Raw genomic sequence first — 24611 nt, 5'->3', positions numbered from 1 at the left:
TTAATTTCGCAACATGTGTCAAATCCATTGAGAAATTAAAAAATTGTAAAGATGGTTTTTGATTTTTAATTTTATTGTTTAATAAAAAAAATGGCTGCTATTCACACAAATGCAAACTATAGGGAATAAATGCTTTCTTCTTTGACAATCAAGGGAAGATTCTTCTCCCAAAGATCTACAACACTCTGATTTTAATAAGTTATTTACAGTTCCATATAATAATTTTCCTTTTTTTTTTTTTGTTACTATAAATATTATTTGTTAAATATAAACACTCTGATTTGTTTTGTTGATTTTTCTATTGGTAAGGTGTTTTCACACAGAATGAGTAACATGAAATAAAATTGAATTGAATTAATTTCTTTTAAAATACTATGTATATGTTTTTTTAAAACAGATTGTGTATTTTTCATTTTTTTGTTAAGAAATATTTTTTTTTAAGAGTAATTTGTGGCATAAATAAAATTTAATTTTTAATTACAAATAAATACATAAATTTAATGTTTTGCAGTAATAATACCTAACCGTTAAATATTAAGTCATTACATTCACGTGTCATTTTTTTATTGGTATATATTTGAACTAATTTTTTTAAATAATAAAAATTTAATGAATAGACTAATCAAGATTGTCACATGGTAATTTATTTAACCAAGTACCTACAGAAATTTTAAAATTATAACTTAAATATTATTACTGCTAAAAATTAAAATTAAGTATTAATTTATAATTAAAAGTTATATTTAAGTATTTATGCTGTAAATTACTATTTTTTAATAATTTTAAATCATTGTTTAGAATTAAGCAATTACTTATTAAAAAAAATAAAAATATTTCTAATTTATGTTTGTTGGACTGATAATATAATTACATATAGATTAATTGTACATACTTTTAACAAGATATTAGTTGTATCTAATACCTTTCAATAATATAGAATTATATAGTTACTTATAAAATTAAATATCAAATCTCATATAATTTAATAAAATAACTTTTATATAATAATTATATTTTAAAATAGATGAAAAACTTAAGATTTTCTATATTATTTGGAAATGTGTTTGATTTATTGCAGCACTATTATATTTTCAATTAATAAAAATTTATTACTTTTAAAAAATATATAAAAAAACACAACAATATCGTTTACACGTTTGGACCCACTTATGAAACAAAATGTTTGACCAGGTCCCACTAACTGGTCAATCAAAGCTGTGTACGTATGCCACGTGGACAAAAGCTAGAAGAAGATTAATTGGAATCAAGATCGAAATCTATGGACTAATTTGGACTCTGAAATTGGCTGTCCCCCACCACCTTTGCACATTAATGTTTATAGTTGATATTGCTATACTTTGCACCTCAATATCCAAATGGCTGTTAATTAATAGAAATAATAAATAAATAAATAAAAGCATATATTTAATTTAGTTTAAATTAGATATATATTCCTCTTTAATTACACTATACCATATATTTTTATTTATCTCTCAATATTGTTGATGTTGTTGTGCCTTTATAATATATTCAAGCAAAGTTGGGACTTAACTTTTATTAATTTTTCATTATATAATCAAGTGGAAAAGTGGGTTGGCTTAGTGTTAAGGCCATGTTTGCTTGAATTTCAAGCATCTTTATTTGTTCTTGGCATTTATTCTCTAAAATGAATATATTCCTTTGAAGGTGAATTTGTGGGACCTCACTTTATGGAATTTTAACACTTTACAAAGCTTCTTCTTTTCTATCTAACTCATCATCCCTACCTAGGGTTTTCTCATATACATATATATATATATGCAGCAATACACATATATCTAATCATATATGTATATATGCTTTCATGATATACATTAATTAATTAACATAAATATATTGCCCATTATTGCTTAAATTTGCAGCAAATAGTAAATGCATAGGTGGAAATTAATGATCCGCTCTTCGAGATATTATTGGGACCAAAATGTGAATTTTAGTTATTATACAAAAGGGTAAATAGTGGCATAAGTACCTAAAGTTTTATGTTTGTAAGCGGCATAAACTCAATGTTTATTTTTAGCGGCATAAGTGTTGGGTTTTATGCCCTAAATAAAACTCTTTACAATCTGATTAGTTATCAATTTAAGAAATTTGAAGTGATTTATGTTTGCATGAATTTTACATGCTAATGGTTTAATATGTTTATTACATTTACACACAAAATCAGTTAAATCCAGATCATATGTTCATTCACAATTACAGTATCGTCAACACAGTGGAATGTGATTGTGATCATATGAATCAAAAGACTTAGTCCCTGTTTCATCAGTGTTTTGGATTTACACTAATGTGATAATCAGCGATGATGTGTACTTACACTTGGAGTAAGTGTTATGTTCTTTCTAGGACATTAGTAAAGTATACAAGTTTCGAATGTATGGAGTACACATTGGACTGGACCGATATTGCAACTTAGTTAAGATATTATAAACTTACCGTTATATCTTTCCAAGTCAATATCAGTAGTTGATCTTAAGATTAAAAGAATCTAAATCCTGATATGCTTAGGCTCAACTCAGGAGTATTATTCATGTTCTTTGATTTATTAGTTAAGCCTACTTTTGGGTCAGGGTGATACGTATATTTTGGGAACATGATAGTATGATTGAGTGGGAGTGCTGAACATAAATATGGAATCTATAGCTTCTACTGGTGTATAGAAGTCAAGTGATGATTCCCTTCGAGCTTAGCAAATAGAAGTAAATGGATGAGCTCTTGTTTAAGTGACTAATTCTTAGATCACTAAACATCATTTACAGGTAGCTAAGTGTTTTAAGGGGCAAAATACATTGAGGGGTGAGAACGGTAAAATTATCCCATCTCGATGTAAATCATCTATATAGAGGATCTTTGATCACAATAAGATTATAACAATGGTTAAATGAGATAGCATATCTATATCGTGGAACATATAATATGCTCTATATAAGTCTGAGAGTGCAATTCTAAGTTCTAAGAGTGGATTCAACGAAGAATTAATAAGTATGAATTTACTTAGTAAATTCGGTTCACTTATTGGAAGCTCAGCATATAGATCCATGGTCCCCATTCTAGTTGAGAACATACTGCTTGTAAGACTCAATAATTGATTTGTGATTAATCAATTATAATTCTAAAGTTAGACTATGTCTAATTTGTGAATTTTCACTAAGCAGGGTCGAAATCATAAAGAAAAGAGATTCTAGGTTTATTTATTTATTAATAGACTTTATATGTCTAGTTAATAATTAAATTAAATGACAATATTATTTAATAATCTATTTTAGTTATTAAATAATTAGTTTTGGCATTTAAATGGTTAGAATTAGAAAATTGGCGTTTTTGAGAAAATAGAAATAAAATTTGTTAAAACTGCAAAACCAAGTGGGGCCCATTATACACACCATGGCCCCCCACTTAATAAGGTTTTTCAAATTGATATTTTCATTATTTTAATGCCAAGTAATTCCTAACCTAAACCTAGTAGTTGCCTATAAATAGAAAGTGATGGCTCAGTCAAAATATAACTTTGAATAACTTTTTCTGTCAGAAAATTTTCTCTTCAGAAAAACTGAGCTTTCCCTTTTCTATTCCTTGGCCGAACCTCTCTCTCTCTTTTCCTCTTCATAAATTTCGAACCTTAGTGATAGAGTAAGTGCCCACACACAGCAAGTGGTAACTCAATCATAGATTGGAAGACTGTGAAGGATCACACAGAAAGAGAAGGACATTCGGGCTCAGATCTTGATAATACTCTGCGACAGAAAGGATACAAGGGTTAGAGATCTGAGTGGAATGAAACATTAATTCCACTGCATCAATGTAAGGTTTTCTTAACTTTATATGTGTTTATTTTATCGTTTTAGAAAGTTCATATTTAGGGTGTTAAACAACATACTTGTGAGTAGATCTAAGATCCTGGTAAAATAATTCTAACAATAAGTACCCAATGTTTGCAAAACTGTAATTTTTCTCTAATTTTGTCAGTACAGACTCTGATATTGTCTTAAACAGGACACATATAAGGCCTAAATTTTTGATCATTGGGTCTAGATAGAAATATATAGTATCAGTTACTTCCAAATATTCTTTTAATAAATTCAAAGTAGAGTCTGTACTAACAAAACTGGAAGAAAATTACAGTTTTACAAACATTGGGTACTTATGTCACTAAAAATAAACATTGAATTTATGCCGCTTATAAACATAAAAGTTTGGGTAATTATGTCGCTATTTACCTTATACAAAATTCAGAGAATGATGTTATTATGTCTATTGTATTTAAATATTTTAAGTAGTTTTTTTTAGAGGTTATTTTTAGAGATTTTATTATCACACAGAATTTTTTACAAAAATACTGTATTTTTATAAAACAACTGTGAAACAACTAAACAACAACCGTAGAATAACAATGAAAACTTAACACAGTACACAGTATAAACTTACACATTATTTTTGAAAAAAAATTCGTCCCACAATAAAAAAAAATAAAAATTTCAGTATTTGTAAAAAAAAAATTATGGAAAAATTTTGTATGGTGAACCACCAATTATTATTATTATTATTTTTTTTTGTCTTATAGGATAATTTTGAAAAGTCAAACTCAAAAGTCAATAAAGTTCATCTATCCAAAAATATGCTGTAAATTTTTTTTATTATTATTATTATTATTATTATTATTATTATTATTATTGCTAAGTTAATTTATGAGTCGCAAAATATTAAACCGGGACAAACTTAAGAAAAAGAGAAAAAGATGTACTTGAAAAACTACAATAAAACATTAAAATTTTGAATAAGCAACAACTTAAGCAAAAATAGATATATTTTTAGTAGAAAAATATTAGTCCTTCCTGCTTGAAAATCAAGCTGACTATACTAGCCTTATATATACTCCATACACTGACTATAAAATATTACTTACTAATAAAATATTTCTATGATTTTTTTAAAATTGATATTAAATGAAAATAAAGAAGCAGAAAAATGAAAGGAAGCAGCTAATAGTTAATTGTTGTCAGTATTATATTAAAAAAAAAAATTATAATACATATAGTATTAACATAACGGGGTAAGTTGAAGAATACTCTTTTTTTTAATCAATTAATCAAAATATCTACATATTAAAATTCATTTAAATTTACCTACTTTTATAAGTTTACTATTTAATTTACCCTTACATATGTTACTTTAGGTGACGTTTGGTAACACTTTTTTAATCAGTTTTCTGTTTTTAAAAGTAGAAAAGTGAAAATATTTTTAAAAAACATGTTCTATAAAACTGTTTTTACTTCTCAATTTTATAATTAGAAATCAAAATTTTAAAAACAAAAAAAAATCACTCTCAATATTTTTTTAAACAGTTTTTTTTCGTAATCAATCTTTTGGATTACGACCAGACCCGGACCAAATCTCCTCCCCACAGCCCTGGCGTTGAACCCGGCTTCTGATCCAAACCCAAATCCGATCCCGGACCTAGACCCGACTTAAATAAAATAAAAAAAATAAAAATGAAAATGAACTTTACAGAACACACTTTTGTTTTCTGTTTTTAAAATTTAAAAACAAAAGTTGTTACAGAACGCATTTTTATTTTTCAAAAAAAAAATAAAAACAAAAATCTTACTTTCATTTTGTGATTAAAAAATTGAAAAACAAAAGTGTAACCAAACGGCACCTTAATTAATAGCTAGTGGGTATTCATGTTGGGGAGGCATCACGTTAATTATATGAAACAGAAGGGGCATAATTGGTATAATAATTAGAAAAAAGTGTATAAATTAATGAGTTTTAAAAAAGAGGTAGAAATGAGATGGACTACCTTAAAAAGGATATGTCATCTAATTTCCTCTAACATAATTAAGGATTAGGAACTTAGGCCATCTCCAACTAACCTAAGACACTAAATTTGGTATATTACACCAACACAAAATATGATGTCATAGACTCTTAAATTTTAACCACAACCATAATTTACACCAAAATAATATTATTTATTATATTATTATTTTTTAAATAAAATAGAGTATTCTTTTTTTTTTATATTATTATTATCAATAATAATGAAAAATTCTATAGTACAGCTCTCAAAATGAACATTCTAGTAGACTCTTATATTTATTTCCGCATTGAATAAAGTTTTTTAGCTTAATTTTTTTCATAATCGTGTACGCTGTAGTTATTTAAAACTACTTGTAAATTTTTTAGAAAATTCTTAAATAGTTTAAAATGCTGAAAAATAAGGTTCAAATAATTATTTATCACGCATTTGAGAAAAAACAACCATGCGTGCAAATTTGAAGCTTATATTTTGACATTGTAAACTATTCAGAATTTTTTAAAAATTTACTTGTGGTTCTAAATAACTACAACGTACACGTTTATAAGAAAATAGACTAAAAAACTCTCATGTATATCAAAATGGATAGAAGGATACCAAAACATCTCTTTGAGATTTAATACAAACTTACCAATAATGATATATATTTAAATATTATTAAATATAATATAATAATAATATAAAAAGTAAAAATAAAGAGTGATAGTAATTAGAGTACATACAAAATATAATGTATATTTGGTGCAGCTATGTGCCAAAGTTAGAATGGAAAATGTTATATGATGTTTGGAGCTGCTCTAACTATACACCATATCATTTGGGACAAGAATTTTTGCATCTAAAAATATTTAAATGCTATAAATATTTATCAAAAAATTGCTATATATATTATTTTAGGGAAAAAAAAAACAGAAAAATACAAAAAAAGAAAAAAAAAATCACAAAAATAGTATGGGTCGGCCCATTAAACATTTATACAGTCCACATACAAATATTTATAAAAATACCACATGCACTAAACCTTCAGCTGCACGGAGCGAACGATGAAGATGAACATAACTCAATTTTTTCAAATCAGCAAAATAACCAAAATGAAACCAAAACGAGGAAAATAAAACCATTAATTCCAGCGAAATTAACTGGAAAAGAAGACCTGCAATGATCTAAACAGAAAATTACAAAAAAAAAAACCAGAAAAACTGTGAAGAAACTGAAATTACACATTTATTTTCTATTTTATTCGATCAAAACAACTCCCTCTAATATCGAAATCTAGATTCATAAAATGTAGATCTGTAACAAACAGATCTGGAGCTCTCACCAAATCCAAAACAATGTATGATGTGAAAAATTAAAAAAAAAAAAAAAAAAAAAAAAAACTCATGAATAATAGATCTACGTTATATACAGTTGCATTTTGATTGATTACTGGTTTTCAATGTGGAATATATTTTTTTTAACAACACAATAAGAAGAGCAAATTTGAATTAAGGTACAACCAGTTACGTATAAGTCTGATTATTTTTTGTTTTGGTTGTCTTATAGTTGCATTATCGTTTTATGATAGTTTATATATTATGCAAGAATTTAATTTGACGGGGACCAAAAAATAACAGTTATACATAGTAAGCTTTGTGCAAATAGTTGCATATTAGTTTTATAATGAAATAACATATGCATGTAGCAAAACTATAATAAAACTACAAAACAACTGTATACAAACTAAAATACAGGAAAAACTCTTTGAACATCAACATCCATGATAAATCTCATTGTTACCCATTGATGATATAAAAATGGACAGGAAACAACTAGACAAAAAATATATTTAAAAAAAATACATACAGAAGGTGTTTACACTTTTAAAAAACTATGAAAAACCTATTACAAAATGAGAAATCAATAAACACAAAACCCACAAAAGTTGAATATGAAAAATTTTCAAAAATGGGAGAAAACCAAAAAGAAACCGAAAACAAACCTGCGATCGAAGAGGAGCACCATCCTAATCATTTTTTTGAGCAGGAGCATGAGAAATTTTTTCATGGGCAGCAACCTTTGATTTCTTTTTAGGAGGAGCTCGCTCACGTTTCGAAAACTGAGGAGCAAAATCGGAGTCATCATCTTGAACAACATGACGTTTGCCCTTATTCCTATTAGCTACAGATTTCAACCCCATTTTAGAACTTTTTTTTGGCACAGGAGAAGGAGTGGATGAAGAACGAGTAATAGTCATATTTATAAATGGATTAAGAGCAAAAGAAAGAGAGAGAAAACAGTTATGTAAATCGGTTAACGTGAGTTGAAAAAAAATGAAAGAACAGAAAGAAGAGGGAAAATGGGCTGGGATCGTGGAAGGAGAAGACTTCAGTTATGGAGGTTTTATTTTTTTAAAAAAAAAACTGAAAAGAAATTGAAAATAATAATAAAAAAAAAAAGAGAAAAAGAGAGGGAAATGATGTAAAGTATGATTGATATAAGTCATCAATCAATGACGTGTACTGCTGCATGGAGTGTGTGTGTGTGTGTGCAAGTGGTAAAAGTGTAATAAAATAAAATTGATGAATATAAATATTGGTTTAACCGTGTGAAAATATATATGTAATAAAATGTGTTTTGTATTTTTGGTGTAAAAATTTCATTATTTTATAAGAATTTCACTGGAAATATCCTTAGAATTTATGACCGATAGTCATATTATAATATAATAAATACAATGACCATAATTAAAATTATTTTTAATATTAATAATGAGAAGAGAATAACTGAAAAACAAAAAGTTTTGAAAACAATTTTGGTCCAAATTCAAAAAATCGTCTCAGAAAAAGGATTGAGATAAGTAAATGGTAGCTATCATGGTTTTAAATTTCTTCTGCTTGACAATTATATGATTGTGACATTAGATGTATCAAAAAAGTGCATAAAACAAAATTGGGAATATATGGAATTCCACTGTCAAATTCCTATTTGTTGGTTAAGAAAGAATATAGCCAAATTAAAATCTTAAAAACTGAGTTGAGGAGAAAGTGTGATAAATTATTTGTAGATTATTTTTGTACCCTTTTTCCTTTTTCTTTTTTTCTTTTGTTTTTAGCCTATTAGTAATTATTATATTTGTCATTATCATTAAAGTGGGTGTGTTCCTTGTTCAAAGTGGGCTAGCCTAGCCCAGCCTCTGAACTTATTTTGATGTTATTCCAATTTGGTTATGACTATAAATATGGAACCGTTAGTGAAGGTCTAATGAGTCGAGCTTATATTAAATATTTTATTGAAAAAAGATGAAACGAAAACAACTTGTCCTTTTCAGCCCCTTTTGACCTGTGATTACAAATTAGATTTCACCATACTCTCCTTCTACTTTGCTTCTGAAAATATTGAGAAGGTTGTATGATATTCCACCAGAGTAGAATAGTGTATGTATACCAACAATATTTTCATCAAAAAGAACCAACAGCTTTTATTAAACAAAATTAAAAGTGGCTTCGAACAATCCAAAAACCACGACCATATCTTGTCAAGTCCTGCATTTAAAAACATGTTGCAACAGCGGTTGTCGCACAAGATGCACAATGAAACTGCAGTAGGAGCATTGCTACTCGGGATTGAAACTCAAAGTTTCCCATGTCAAAGCATCAGGCTCCAACTAGCATGATAAGCTTAGACATGGATATGGTCCAATGGTAAACCATGCAAATATCAGTTGATATTCCCCATGCATATGTATTTTATCTGTGTAAGCAAACAAAACCAATTTTTCAGACAAGAACATAAAATCATTTGTTGAACCAATTTATACAAGTCATTCGCTGTAAAGATAAATTTAGATAGTCACATTTGCATAATGATGCCGCGGAAGTGAGTGATAAAATTTCAGAACAGAATTTGTCCAAGAAATTTTGTAAATGGAGAAATTTATATTATAACTTTTTGAGACTATACTATATATGACTATACTTGAGAAGGATAAATGAAACATCTAAGGCAGTTTATACTTGCCTCCAAATATTCGTCAAATCCATATTTAGAACCTTCTCGTCCGAGACCTGATTGTTTGACACCTCCAAATGGAGCCACCTGCACAGCAATTGATAAGACAACATACATGAAAAAGAATATATTAACTCTGTCAGGGACCTACCTCTGTTGAAATGATGCCCTCATTGACACCAACAAGTCCGTATTCCAGGGCTTCAGCAACACGCCATGAACGTGGAATGCTGCTTGTAAACATGTAAGCAGCTAACCCTGCATTAGCAGATTAGATGTTAGTGGCTATTGTAGAATGAAACTGATTTTCCAAATGCAAGAAGCATAATTTTCTGTATGGTTTTTGTTGAGACTAAATTTTTGAGTGACTGCTAAGAAATAAATGAAATAAACCTGAGTTAGTGTCATTAGCAACGTGGATTGCCTCCTCCTCGGTTTTGAATCGCAACAGGGATGCCACAGGTCCAAATATTTCCTCTCTAAACCAAGGGAAAGCATCAAGTGGGGAAATGCTTAATGTTAGCATAAATTATATAGTTGTCAATTATCATTACTCTAGCTTCGTTTCCTAAGATAGATGTATATAAATATATACCATTTTTTCTAAAGTATAGGAGAAAGAATTCTCTTTTCATCTCAACGAACACTTGACATAAATAACTTGATAAACAATTCAAAGAGGAAATGAAGTGTCAATAAATAAAATTCTGAATTTAACATTGCATCCCATAATTATACACGCAAGCAATATAATATACATTTGGAAACAATGAAAAGAAAGAAAAAGTCTATGAATCTAAAGAATATGTTCAATTTAATACACCCAAGCATTGTAAGAACCACTAGATACCTTCTAAAGTTCCTAAATTTGATATTCTAGGCACTTATCATTAACAACAATAATTCTCTACAAAATATTACAGCAATATGCACAAGAATAGCTACAATAAGATATGATGATGTAAAAGTCGCCAATTATAAACTTGCATTTACTGATTACCTTGATATGCGCATCTCATTATTGGTGTCACCAATTATAGTTGGCTCATAAAAGGTCATGCCTAGATTATGCCTTTTCCCTCCCAGTATTACTTTTGCTCCCTTCAAATAACAAAAAATAATCCATTTCAAAAATAAAAGAATAACAAAAAATAATAATGAGGAACGAGTAAAATTACTTGTTAAATATTAATATTATCTCTTCACTAAATTGAGGATTCTGAGACATATGGAACGAAGTGGTCTAATGAGTTAACAAGTATATGAAGAAACAAAACAGTAGTAACTCACCAAGTTGGCCACAATTAGACACAATAAAGCAAAGAAAAAGTTTGCATGAAAGTAAATGAAAGAAATCCCAAAAGGCTAACCTTCGATACGGCATCTTGTACAAGAGATTCTACCTAAATGCAAAATCCCAAAGTAGCCATCAATATATATACATATATATAAAATAGGTTGCTATACTTAGATCAAGGAAATAACAGAATCTGGAAAGTAAGAAAAACCTTAGTTACTGCAGCTTCATTTATGAGAGGACCCTGAAAGGACAACAAGAATTAGGTAAGAAGTGATGTCGTTGATGTTATGCAGCTTTCTCTGATGGGATTAAAAGTTATCAATGACTAATAACCAACTACACAATCAATACAATGTGTGCAAAATCTTTCAAACATACAAGATAAAAATGATGTTGGACAATTGAGATGCATACAAAGCCTCGTTAAGATTGATTAGACATGAAAGAAAACTGGTTTAATATGATTTTGGAATTGTGGATTTCACATCAACTCTATGGTTGGTTGGTGTATCAGAGCCAAAAACCTCAAGTGGGACCAATACCGTGGAAGAGACAACTAATGGATAAGCCCATGGACATCAATCTAATGGGAGGTGTGTGAGAATCGCACATCAACTATGGGAATGGTTGGTTTAATTTTAGAATCGCACATATCCACTATGGGACTGGTTGGTGGTTTATAACTACTTGGCACCCTCCTATCATAGGCTAGTGTTTTAGGGAGTAAGTTCTACCTAAGTGAATATAACATCCTCTCAGTTAATTAAGCTATTGAGAAGGAACCCATGTCCTAACAAGTTGGGCTACTTCTCAAAAGTAGTACCATTTCTTCAAAATGTGGATGCATAAGATGACACCATCGTGCAGCAAATAAAATGAAGTGTGCACAAAATAAAATTACAACAATGATCCTTGTCTCCCTAGTAATGCCATAAAGGAAAAAATAAGCGTTGAATCCCTCAAGACTAAAAAAATCAATGCAGCAATTATCATGACCAGGTCTATGACTAATAGTTGCCAGCATTTGAACCCGAGCTGTCTTACTTTAATATTTAATAAGAACATTTGAGTATTAATATCACCATCCAAAAGAATACGTGTAGATCAACATTGAATTTGACACCTAGGAACAATTTACACAATCTGGATAACAAAAGGATAACCAAAAAATTTAAACATGTTAATCACCTACCTGGACCACATCATCACTAAAACCATCACCAACTTTCATATTTTGGACAGCTTTTGAAAACGCATTTGCAAATTTCTCATAGATACCTACACATAAAGTGAAGTTAGTGGAATGCATAGAAAGACTACCTTTTGAAAACATGTATATCAATTAATCCTACAAAGAATCAAGTCAAGGACTCAATAACGAATAAACCTTGCAATTTTAAATCTATTAGACATAAGGAATGAAGACTTCTATTAGTATAAAGAGAAAAGTAACAGTAATTATAAGCACAATCTCCATTTCACAGAATAACAATAAATCAGCAGAGTCACACAAAAACAAAACAAATGAAACTCCATAAACTGACCTGCAACTATGACATGTGCTTATATTTTTCATGGGAGTTGAGCAAGGGGTTTGATAAAGAGAAAGAGGTGGCATTGTTTCCTATATTATTTTATAAACAAAAATGAAGACAAAATAACTTGGTATGTTAAGTAGGAATGAATTAAAGCACAGGAATAAGAATAAAAATGGGAATTAGAATAGGAATAGAATGGAATTAAATTTAATATACATATACAAAATAAATAAAAACATTATAAATTTTATTCATCTTGCATTGGAATGGCATGTCCACCCATTTTGAAAGGGAATAGCTATTCCACCGAAATGACAGTAAACAGTCATTCTATTGAAATGACATTCCAATACTTTAAAATGCAACCAAGTAAAAAAAATGGAATGGAAATTCCATTCCATTACCTATAACCAAATGCACCCTAAACACATAGGCAGATGACAAGCAGAAATAGAGCTCCCAAATCCAACTTCAAGCACACAACTACTTTTCATCCCTAAACATATTTTATTCAACAAATTAAGTCATATAAACTACAAGGAAACAGTTTCAAGCAGCTGTGAATAAGGCCATAACAATCAAGACCTTCTTGTACAAGGATCCTGTTTGCACATACACATGTTTGTCCTGCATTACGAAACTTTGCTGCAATCTGTAAAATAAATTGCATGGCTTAGTAGATGACTAGCAAAATAACAATATCCCTGAACTAATAAAGCCAAACAAACAACACCCCTGAAACCAAAAGACGGAAAATAGAAAAAAGCAATACAAACAAGTCTTCCTTAGAATGAAAGATTGTTAGACTAAATGATACAAATATATTTACTTATAACGTATGACTGTTAGACTAACTAATAAAGGAGAAAAGCAAACGCGAATAAATAGATTTTTTATGATATCAACACATCTGTCAATTTCTTACTGCTTGTCTCTGTTATTTTAGAAGTTATATAGAATGTGAAGTTATTAGAGCAGTGACAAGATTATTTTATTTGAAAATGTCCAATAATTTTATCCTAATTGAGGATCCTTGATAATTTGATCTCCACAATTTTCATTTTTTTTTTTTTTTTGAAAAAGAGACAGAGGTCACTTGTCTTAGACTGACTTCCTCCCAAATTTATTCGGTAGCCTCTCTTGTGGCAGAGGAAAACCGTGGTTACAACTTACAAGCTAAATTTTAGCTGATCTCCACAATAGTTGATAACAAATGCCTTGAATTAGATGGAAAGGTTAATTTTAGTTTCCCTGTACAACCCTCAAACTTAGCAGAAAAACAAAGGGACTCATGCACTCTAATACAAAGAAAATGCTTAGTCACAGAGTCCAATCCTAGAGCTGCATGGTTCTGCTCCCAAGAGGAGCTCTCATTGGAAATCAAGGAATCAGGTACCTCTAACATTGAGGTGGTGATTGGTTTGGATGGAATGAAATCAATTGAAGAAAAATAAAATTGACATATGTACTGAAAAAGCTACTCTAATGGAATGACTACTCTACAAATAATGAAAATATCATTCATAAATATAGCCATTCCATTCTGTGGTTATATTTTCTTCCAAAAATAGCTTAGGTTATTATAATTTCTAGAAGTATTGTTTCAACGTGACTTTAGGTGGGCTAACTATGTGTGATGCTTAGTGCCATGCCATCAATAGCCAAAAAATACAGAGTTTTGACTTTGTGACAGATCCACGGTGACCGTGTGTGCTTCACTAATGGAATTGACATTCCATTGTCCTTTAAAACTAATGAAAATGCCATTCCTAAATGAGATATTTGTGTGTGGTTCAATTTACTTCAGTTATCATGGATTTCTAGAGTGCTGAAGTGAGTTTGAGTCAACTTGGAGCTTACTGCAACACCAACAACCAAACAATAGAGTGCTGACCAAGTGACAGATCTCTTGGTGACCATGTGAGGAATAATGGAGACCTGTAAAGATCTGTGCAACTGCAGGGCTCTTTTGCCATTGTTTTCGTCATATCATAAACTAAATTGCAAACAGAAAGAGAAAAACAATAAAGGTCCAATCCAATGTGCAAATCAAAACCAATATAACCAAAGGGAGTGCATTTCCTATAGCTGCTTAAGGGCTGCTGTTCATCAGAGCAGTATCAAGGTAAGTTGAAATCAGTAACCAAGATTACCCTCATAAAGAAAGTAAGGAATCATCTACCCTGTCAATTACATTGAAAGTAGAATTAATAAAACTAAAGGTTTGACTGAGTTAGCCGTACATACACACTATTGACTTTATTGGTTTAAATTAGGGGTGGGCAGGATCCACAAACCAATCCAATTTAATAACACCGAACCAATCCAATCCAATCCAATTACAAAAAGTTAAATATCCAATTACAATCGAATTGAATTGGATGTGAATAGTTGAATTCTAATTGGATTGGATCGGTTATTGAAAATATTTCAAAGTCCAATTAAAAACCGATTCAATCCAATTTCAAATAATATGTATTATATTTATTTATATACAATAAAAAAATATCTAAATTTCATTTTTACTTGTTTATTAATTTTTCATGGACTCTATTACACCTGATTAAAGCAATCCCTCAAAAAATCCTAAGAACTCACATGTAGTTTAGTTTTTATGTGTTCTTTTTAATGTTTTTTAGTTAATATTTTAAAAATCAAGTGTCGAACTGATATCCAATTAAAAAACTGATCTAATCCACTACAACTTGGGTTTTTAAATCCAAGTACTTTGAGGGGCTGTGTTTCCAAGACATTATTAGAGAGTGGGAATGTATTTTATTATTGGCAAATATGTTTTTGGGTTGTGAGGATGGAGTTTTGGGTAGTTAATCAACAATATTTTTTAGTAAATCTATGAGTAATGTTGACATGGTTTGTAACCACAGTTTTCCTCCACCATAAGTGAGGGTCAGTCACAATTCTAACCCCTGTCTCTTTATTAAAATAAAAAATTATTAATTGGATTGGATTGAATTTTGAAGCATACTTGGATTGAATCAGATGATAATTTTCCAAATCCAATTACTAATCAGATTGGATTGGATTCGAAGAAAAATGTTGGATTGGATTGTATGCCCACTCCTAGTTCAAAGAACTAACCACCATCTAATCAGTAAGTTGATGTTACTCAAACAATCCTTAACCAAAAGCAGGCAGCAGGACAACAATATAGGTAGCTATAAAAATAATAGTAAGAAAAAAATCCGAGTGACAACAAAGATTTAAAAAATAAAAAATGGTAATAACGTCACTGTAACATCTTTAGACAAAGAATTTCAACTTACTACTCCTTTTACAGCCACATCCAGATCTGCATCATCAAAAACAATGCAGGGAGCATTGCCGCCAAGCTCCAGAGACACCTAAATATTTCAAGAAATTAAAAACATAAAATATATATATTTTATATTGAACAAGATGTTAATTATTTATAACTAACAGATACATTACAACAAACATAAGGAAAACAAGGTATCTTTTGAATTGTAAGGAAAACATTACAAAAAGAAGATTAATTTATTGAGCATCCTAAACTTGAAAGATGATGGGTAGAAAAATGGGATGAGTCATGGGTTTACTGTGGATAGAATCTCTAAACTCCTTAAAAAGTGAAAGTATTTGGAAATGTGAAACACTCTTTCAAATAAAGAAAAACGATCATGAAATTATCCTCGAAAGTTCAACTATTCAACTCCGCCAAAAAAAACAACGTATTTCCAGTACTGAATACTTCAACATAACATCAGTCTTGATCCTCACTTGAGCAACCAAAACAGTAGACTGAAAAGAATGATTTGCAAGAAAAGGAGCCAGATGGATCCAATAATCAAACACTTTATCAGAAACATTAGGGTTAGGACTTCTTTGTACATATATTTTCACTGTTTTTTTTCCTGTATCTACCTTACCTTTTTAACAGTCTCAGCAGCACCTGCCATTAATTTTTTTCCAACAGCTGTTGATCCTGTGAAAGTGATCTTCCGCACCTGATGGGTCATTAATCAAGAAAGAGGCAATGAAGTATCCTTCAAAAATTCAATTATCCCCGAAAGAGAATAGAAGCAGGGCATATGAGAGAAGGGTGAAGAATAATATAACAGTATAAACCTGTGTACTGGTAAGCAAAGCATCTCCGATAGCAGGAGCATTGCCCATAACTACATTCAGAACACCCTATTGCATAAAATGAAGGTCATTAGAAACAGATGTCGTGAATTTTTTCAAGTAAAACAAATGAAAAATGATACAACAATGTTCATTGGATACAATCCCCAGCACAGGTACCAAATCTATGATTGTGCATCTGGCCCACAATCTTATTGATAACTTGTTATTCTGCCACTTAGTTCTTCAAATTCAACAAGGAGTGCTAATGGTGGATGAAAGCATTTTGCAAGAACAACTACACATGCTTGTCTTTCTAAAACAAAAAAAAAAATTCTTGAAATCATAAAAAATAAAAACAGATAATTTTTTTTCTTTGTTTTTGAAAAAACGTTGAACAAATGGAAGAGAAATCATGAAGTAGAAGGAAACACATATCATTTTAGAATGATACAATAGAAGATCACTTTAATTGAAAACAACTTTTTTAGAAAAAAAAAAAAGAAAGAAAGTCCATTTATTGTGTATTCTGTAGCTCAAAACTACAAAGAAATTCTAGCTTGTCTTTCGTTTTTTTCTTTTCTTTTTTGCCTCTCAAAGCTTCGTACTAAATTTGCTTATAATTGATTACTTGTAAGTTGTTTCCGTACAAAATATTCAGACAAGGCTATCAGGTTTTGAAAATAATTTTTTTAAGAGAACTCTCAGGTCTCAAAAGTGATGTGAGAAGGTCCCAGGTACGCAAACACAGTGATGTATCAACAATGGACTAATCTTGGATCCAATCCAAAAATAGCCTAAGTGAGTTGATTCAAGAGGCTCCCTCTTCCAAAAGTCATACAGACCCTTTATTACTGTGACCACCCTCATCTAACTAACGACAACCCACAACTAACTTCCTAACAAAACAACTATCAAAACATAAAGCCTAAATGACCCAAAAAAATTACAGTGCAACTATTAACCCACCTTCTCCATAAGGACAACTCCAATATCAACTAAAAATCCTAGAAAATATGAAATGTACATTTTAAGAAGAGTTCTGCTCTTTTAAAAGGGGTTTAAAAAGGAAGCACATATGCATGATTGAATTACCGGTGGTATTCCAGCTTGAATGGAGAGCTCAGCTGCTGCCAAAGCTGTGAGGGGTGTAAGTTCAGATGGTTTTATGACCACCGTACAGCCACATGCAAGAGCAGGGCCAACCTGTTCCAAGTAAGATAATAGAACATGAGTGTTGGAAATGAAAATCATGCATTGACAACTCATGTTCTTCTGGACAATTCTGCATGCATATTGAATAATCAAACCTTCCGAGTGATCATTGCCAGTGGAAAGTTCCAAGGTGTAATTGCACCAACAACACCTACAGGCTGCAAAAGAAAATTTGTCCTTGCCATGAATTGACATTTGAGAAAAAAGACACATAAACAAGCATCATGACAACCCCACCCGAAGGGCAGTTGGTAAAACATATTCAGTCATCATTATTATTTTTATTTTCATTTTAATGATGATCATTGCTTGTTATAACACTATGAAAAGCATGCAGAGGCCTACGTAGAGACTTTTAACATCATATTTAACCTTTTGAAACAGCCGAAATCCTAAGAAGGTGATGCCTTTCAAAACTTTTCATTTCTACTTCTTGTCTTTATTTTCGACCTTGAGTTTCCTTCTTAGAATCAACCCTATTGTTTGTTTATCTTTAATTCATTAGCGAGTCAGCTGTCTTTTGAATTAAATGATTAGGTATCACTACCTAAAATTAAAAAAATATATATCATTAGAAATAGACATTTAACTTTATGTTTTGTTACCTATTTAAATTTGATTATTACGACATGCACGGATTGGCTAACTGTCTTCATAAAACTTACTACTTTATCCTCTCTTATTTGTATTTAGCCAACCGTAAGGAGTGGTCTAGTGTTAAAGGAGTGTTGGTAGGCATTTGTACCAAGGTTTGAACCCTATAGACTCAAAATCCTTGAGGTCTCTTAGTCGAACTGCCAGGGCCAAAAATGTTCTTTTAGAAAATGTTTTCTTATAATTAATCAAACTTTAGTTCCTAAACCTTTTTTCTAACGAGAGGGGAGTGCCCAACTAAGCTCATAATATAGATTTGAATGTATTTTCTTTCCCAACCTACTTAGAGATTGGCACATTTGGATGTAATCCTAGATGACCTATTATTATTTTTGGGGTAATCACCTTTTTTTTAACCCATCTCTCCTATAACAATATTGCTTACTTGGGGTGTTCAGTAGAGGACTTGTGGGAGAAAGTTAAGTTTTGGACAGCTACTTGGGTTTTTAAAACCAAGTTTTTCGAGGACCTGTCTTTCTTAGATTTATGTAGAGATTGGAATGCATTCTTGTAAAGAAAATCCATTACTATTTTCATGGCAGCCCATCTTCAAACCAGCTTGAGGGAGAGATTTGGTTGTGATATTCAGAGATCAAACAAGATTAACAAGATTTTTGTTTTTTTTTTTTGAACAAGATTAACAAGATTTAATTAGATGTAAATATGCAGATTTGAGCAACAAGATAAAATATGAAGGTTAATATGTTGATTTTCTTCCTGATTCTTTCTTGTTTCCCAGTTCTTCTACTATGCAAATCTTTGTCTCCATAGCAGGAACCATGTACAGCTTGTGTTTGTGAGTTAACACTAAACACATTGAAATTAGTCAATTCCTAAAGCTATACAGACTTTATATGTAGATTTCGATTTCTTCCATATAAGATTAATATATTCATAAACAAATACAACTGCACGTACAATCACTTTCAAATGAATATTGGGTCAATAAGTTAATTGACATTGTACATGATACTGCATACCTGCTTCAAAACAAGCAATCGTCGATCAGCAAGTGCTGATGGAATTATATCACCACAGACTCGCTTTGCTTCCTCTGCAGAGAACTCTATGAAACTAGCTCCATAATTGATCTGTAGTAGAAGGTATGAGACTATCACGTACGATTTTGAAGAGTTACAGAGAACTCAGCATTGAATGTCAAGAATAATAGCGTCAAAAAGATAGTTGCTTATCAAAAAACATAAGCGTATATTCAACAATATGGAAGCAGAAGTAGCTGCTACTTGAAAAAGAGTAAAAGGGTTGAGTGGCTATAGGGAGTTTTAACACTAAGGATTTAAAAATTTTCCTTTTTCCATGCTACTCAACGATTAGTCATTTTGGTTGTAATTCAATGCTAAGCTATTTTTTTCTTAATTAGGTGTTAAATGGCCTTTAGGTTGCAATTCAGACAATATGTCAATTAACTTCAACCTGTAGATTTATTCCCACAAAGTAACAGTAATAAATACGTCAATACCTCACCAAGAGCTTCTTTTAGAGGTTTCCCTTGCTCCAAGGTTATGAGTTTACCAAGTTCTTCTTTGTGGGCAATTAGTAGATCATACCTTGATATATGGGACAGGACATAAGTACAATTATAGTGAAAGTGACATCTGAGCCCAGCATTTTTTTTATATAAGAAACAAAAATATTATTCAATACTAAAAGAGATTCAAATGCAAAGAGTACAAAGTTTGCACAGGTACAAGAAACCTTTCATAAATCAATGACTCAATGCATAAAAAACAAAAATCTGACTAATCTAAAAATTCTCAAATCCTCAATAAATCAGAAAAACAAAAGTGCATAAAATCCTTGAACACAATTCAATAGAAGAGCCCCATAATTAAATTTTGTTTTCTCTCAGATCTCCACAGATGCAAAACTTAGAAACTTCTTCGATTTCTGTCACCCCAAACAACCAAATCTGAACTAAGCATTCTAAAGGGGGTCTTATAAACCAGAGCTCCATATCATCAACCATATAAAGACTAAAAGGATTGCATTTTAAGAATATTATGTATGGATATTAAGGTGCAAGTGCAGAAGTTTTGCTTAAATTTAGAGCTCTGTAATCTTTCAACAAACCAAGTAGTTCATTTTAGCTCAAAAAAGAGAAATTATATAGATATTGTCATATATATAGTTGAAACTGATCTACACTTGCATAGAGAGAAATAGTCTTGGACCAGAAAAATTTATACTTCATATTTCAATGGTCCAAAAGTAAGGGGTGAATTTTTTTTAAAAGACATAACTGATGGTAAAACAGATTAGTACAATGATAAGTGTAAAGAAACAAAGCATACTCAAAAAAGGATCATGAGGTGTCCAGAAGATATGTATGATAAAAGTTGAGAAGCAAAAATACATACAAATCAAATAAAAGATCTAAATTTTGGATCCTACACATAGAGAAGGCAACATAAGCATTCACTCAGCTATCTAAAACTCTTTACTTTGTAACACCTTGATCACCAAAATATGATTTTTATGACTGACATAACAGCTAAAATCCCAGCCAGTACAATATTTACTTAAAAAATTCAAATATAAAAATGGGAACTTATGTACCATATATATTTTCCATTAGATAAAGCAACAGTGTGAAAAAAAAAAAGTCAAAATTAAACTCTAGGAAAGAATGAACGGAAGAGACAATGAAGTGTGGAGCAGCAACAATACCATTTCCTTAAATATTTGCTTCTTTCAGAGGCAGTAAGTTTGCTCCAAGCTACATGAAAGATAATGAGAAAATTTAAATTAACAAACATACTTAGCAACCTCCTGCTAAGTTAAATACAATTAAATGTTGGTAAAATAATAATTGACAAAAGTATAAATATCAGATAATTCATCCAAAAAAAAAAAGTATATATCAGATACAATGTAAAATTTTGCAAAGGATACTGATCTTGTTCACAGTAGTTTCTTATTTTAATATTTTAGCTACAAGACTCAGGATGAGATGTCCCCACAAAGTTAGCTCATTGTGGTATTTTCCCTTAAAATTACAAAAAGGAAAAGAAATAATAATATTTATATTTTTCACAAACTACACCTGGAAAATAAAGTTTATTTATTCAAATATCAATGATGTTCCTTTTCCGAAACTGAGCTAGAATGAACATTATTTTGCTGATATGAAACCAAATAAAAGGTTTAATACTCCTTTTAAAACTTGTTATGCAAGCTCATGACATGATTAATTTAATATTGCCCGTGTATATTTTATTTTATTTTTTTGAAACTACTCTCGTGACCTAACCCTACAATATTTAGCAAACAAAAAACTATAGCAATTGTTATAGGGAAGTCTATAATACAATTTATTTTCCCTGATTTGTATTTTTTTATTTCTGTACAAATTTTGTACAGGAATTTCTTGGTGTTGGTTTTTGTAGCCACGGTTTTTCTCCTCCATATGCGTGGGCTCTCAACATACTTTAGAGGAAGTCATGGACGTGATATTTATCTCTCAGAAGAAAAAAGAAAAGAACCAAAATAAAAAGTTGAATCTCAGATCTTGTAGGAGCAAACCAAGTGCCTAACTTTCTTTTCATTTTACTTTTTAAACATCACATCCCTAACTATTTGAGCTACCCTTAGTAATAACATAAAAAAGAGCTGAACTAGCAAGTAATATAATGTTAGTGGACAAGTCTCTGGTGCAACCACTAAGGAGGGATACACCAATGCATCCCTTTCTATTTTTAGCATTGGAAAGGTTATAACTCCACTTTTATTGTATGATGGTATTCATCGTAGTTATTATGGCCTTTATGTCCCTTTTTAAATATTGTGAGTTCCAGTACAATACTGAGACAAAAAGCTAATGCCATAGTAGTCCAATATTTGAATCAATAAAATTTCTTGTCTAAAGAAAACTTGTTTTAGGATAAAGAACAATCATATCACACTAATGAGAAAAAAAATAGTATACTTAAGAATTAAGAAGGCTTGTAGCCTATAGGAATCTAGATGAACACAAAATGTATGCTAAAGCAGTACAAATGCTTTAGCATACATTATGTGATATGCTATAGAGAAGTTAAAAAATAAAAATAATAAAAAGTCAATCAACATTCTCATACACGTATATGCGTCATAGGCTGAAGATATCGCGTCATTTGTTTCCCTCTGACCCATGCATGGAACATCTGCTATAACTTCACCAGTTGATGGATTGTAAACCTGCCAGTACCTCAAGACATAGAATTCAGCCAGAAGTAGCATAAGGGAAAACCAAATGGAGTAGGAAACAAAAAGAAAAAGATCAAACATTGTATATCCAAAAACAACAAAATAAAAGGTACAGACAAGAGCAGCACAAGCACTAATCACAATCCAAAACAAGACTGCAAAATAAAGCGCGCCATAAAATGTAAATTGAGACTCCTGACTACACAAAATAAGTCAAAAAGTATAATATAGTTTTCTCAACATAGTTTTCTCAACCATTTCTATTTAGAACCCAAACATCAAAAAAGCAGCTAAAATTTAGGAAATCACACAGAAAATCCTCAATGTACACTGCGGGCATCAAAGTTAAAAGCTTAATTTGTCTGACCTTTAGAGTTTCTCCACTATACGAATCAATCCATTTCCCTCCAATAAGGCCCTGGGTACGTAACAGACCAGAACTCTTCAGTTGAGAAGCAACACTATTTGCGTCCGTAGTCATCTGGCAACCAAATCACACATTCAATGTCATACTAACAATTCAATAAACTGTAAAATTAATCAACTAAATAAATGAGTTATTGCACCTGTACACTGTAATATACACACATAGAAAAATTTCATAGAGATGGAACATCAAAATTTAACACACAAAAGCTAAATTGAAGCTGTGGACCTTTTTCTTTAGTACGTACCTATCATTACCACCCTTGTAAAAAGTAGAATTTTCCAAACTTAGAACTTAGAATGACACAAAACTCGTACGCCACATCTGATCTAATTTTATCAATCAAATGGTTATGAAGGAAAAACATAACGACTATATCAAAAAATTCGAGTTTCCAAGTGTCCAATCATATCAAGATTACTTTCAAAATCAAACATAAATTTCTAACATGCCAAAAAAAACCAAAGTCCAATTAACACTTATGTTATCAAATAAACCAACTCAAATCATACGCCAATAGTGTATAGGTAAAAGAAAAAGTTAGGGTTCTTGCAGAATTTAGAGAGAACAAACAAGATCGCGTTTAATAACTGAATTGCGTGTGTGTGCGTGTGTATTACAGTTACAGAGAGAAAGAATGAGAGACCTGGCGAGAGAGTAGAGCAGGGTTTTGCATGGTAGGCAGACGAGAGACGAGCCTGAAGGATCGAAGAGCAATGGGTAGAGAGACCATTTCCGTTTCTGTTGTGTTGCTCTTTTTGCTCCAAATTCACTCACTCAGTCACTCTCAGAAGTCAGAGTTGTACTCTTTCTTCTCACTTTGTTCGGTCCTTTACATTTATTTACTTATTTTATTAATATTTCTAGTTTAAACTATCTAACCTCATATTTTAGTGGAAAAATCTTCCAAATACTGTTTCGTTTACATTTTTAAGGTGTCGTCTGCCCAGCTTCGTTAAGTCTTAATTTTGTCCACGTGGCAATGACAGGTCACTAAAAAAGTATCTTATGTGGCCATATTTTACAAAATAAAATAAAAACTTTAAGAGTAATTTGCGGCAAAACCCTCCAACTATCAATTTACTTGCAAAAAACCATCCAAAAAATTTTAAGGTTGGATGGTATTTTGCAAGTAAATTGATAGTTGGGAGAGTTTTGCCGCAAATTATTCTTAAATTTTTTATTTTTATTTTTACTTTGTAAAATATTGCCACTTAGGATAATTTTTTAGTGACCTGTCATTGCCACGTGGGCAAAATTAAGACTTAACGAGGCTGGACAGACGACACCTTAAAAATGTAAACGGAACATTACTTTGGA

General features: G+C 30.7%; 1 protein-coding gene across 1 annotated transcript; it reads right to left on the bottom strand.

The window, feature by feature from the left end:
* Positions 1-9090: 9090 nt before the first annotated feature.
* On the bottom strand, positions 9091-24152 carry LOC115705451 (succinate-semialdehyde dehydrogenase, mitochondrial). Its single transcript, XM_030632789.2, has 20 exons — positions 23938-24152; positions 23232-23345; positions 22756-22855; positions 21347-21395; positions 20139-20226; positions 19639-19749; positions 18100-18162; positions 17885-17995; positions 16793-16858; positions 16594-16671; positions 15970-16047; positions 13271-13337; positions 12340-12425; positions 11356-11388; positions 11218-11250; positions 10848-10948; positions 10241-10326; positions 9999-10105; positions 9857-9934; positions 9091-9589 (listed from the first exon to the last, which is right to left on the bottom strand). Exons 1-20 carry the CDS (start codon positions 24022-24024, stop codon positions 9557-9559), a joined length of 1569 nt encoding a protein of 522 aa, XP_030488649.1. The 5' UTR covers positions 24025-24152; the 3' UTR covers positions 9091-9556.
* Between the last annotated feature and the right edge of the window lie 459 nt (positions 24153-24611).

Source organism: Cannabis sativa, chromosome 1 (assembly GCF_029168945.1).
Source record: "Cannabis sativa cultivar Pink pepper isolate KNU-18-1 chromosome 1, ASM2916894v1, whole genome shotgun sequence".
Taxonomy (NCBI): domain Eukaryota; kingdom Viridiplantae; phylum Streptophyta; class Magnoliopsida; order Rosales; family Cannabaceae; genus Cannabis; species Cannabis sativa.
The sequence above is the reverse complement of the archived record's forward strand: the minus strand, read 5'-3'. Positions and strand labels throughout refer to the sequence as shown.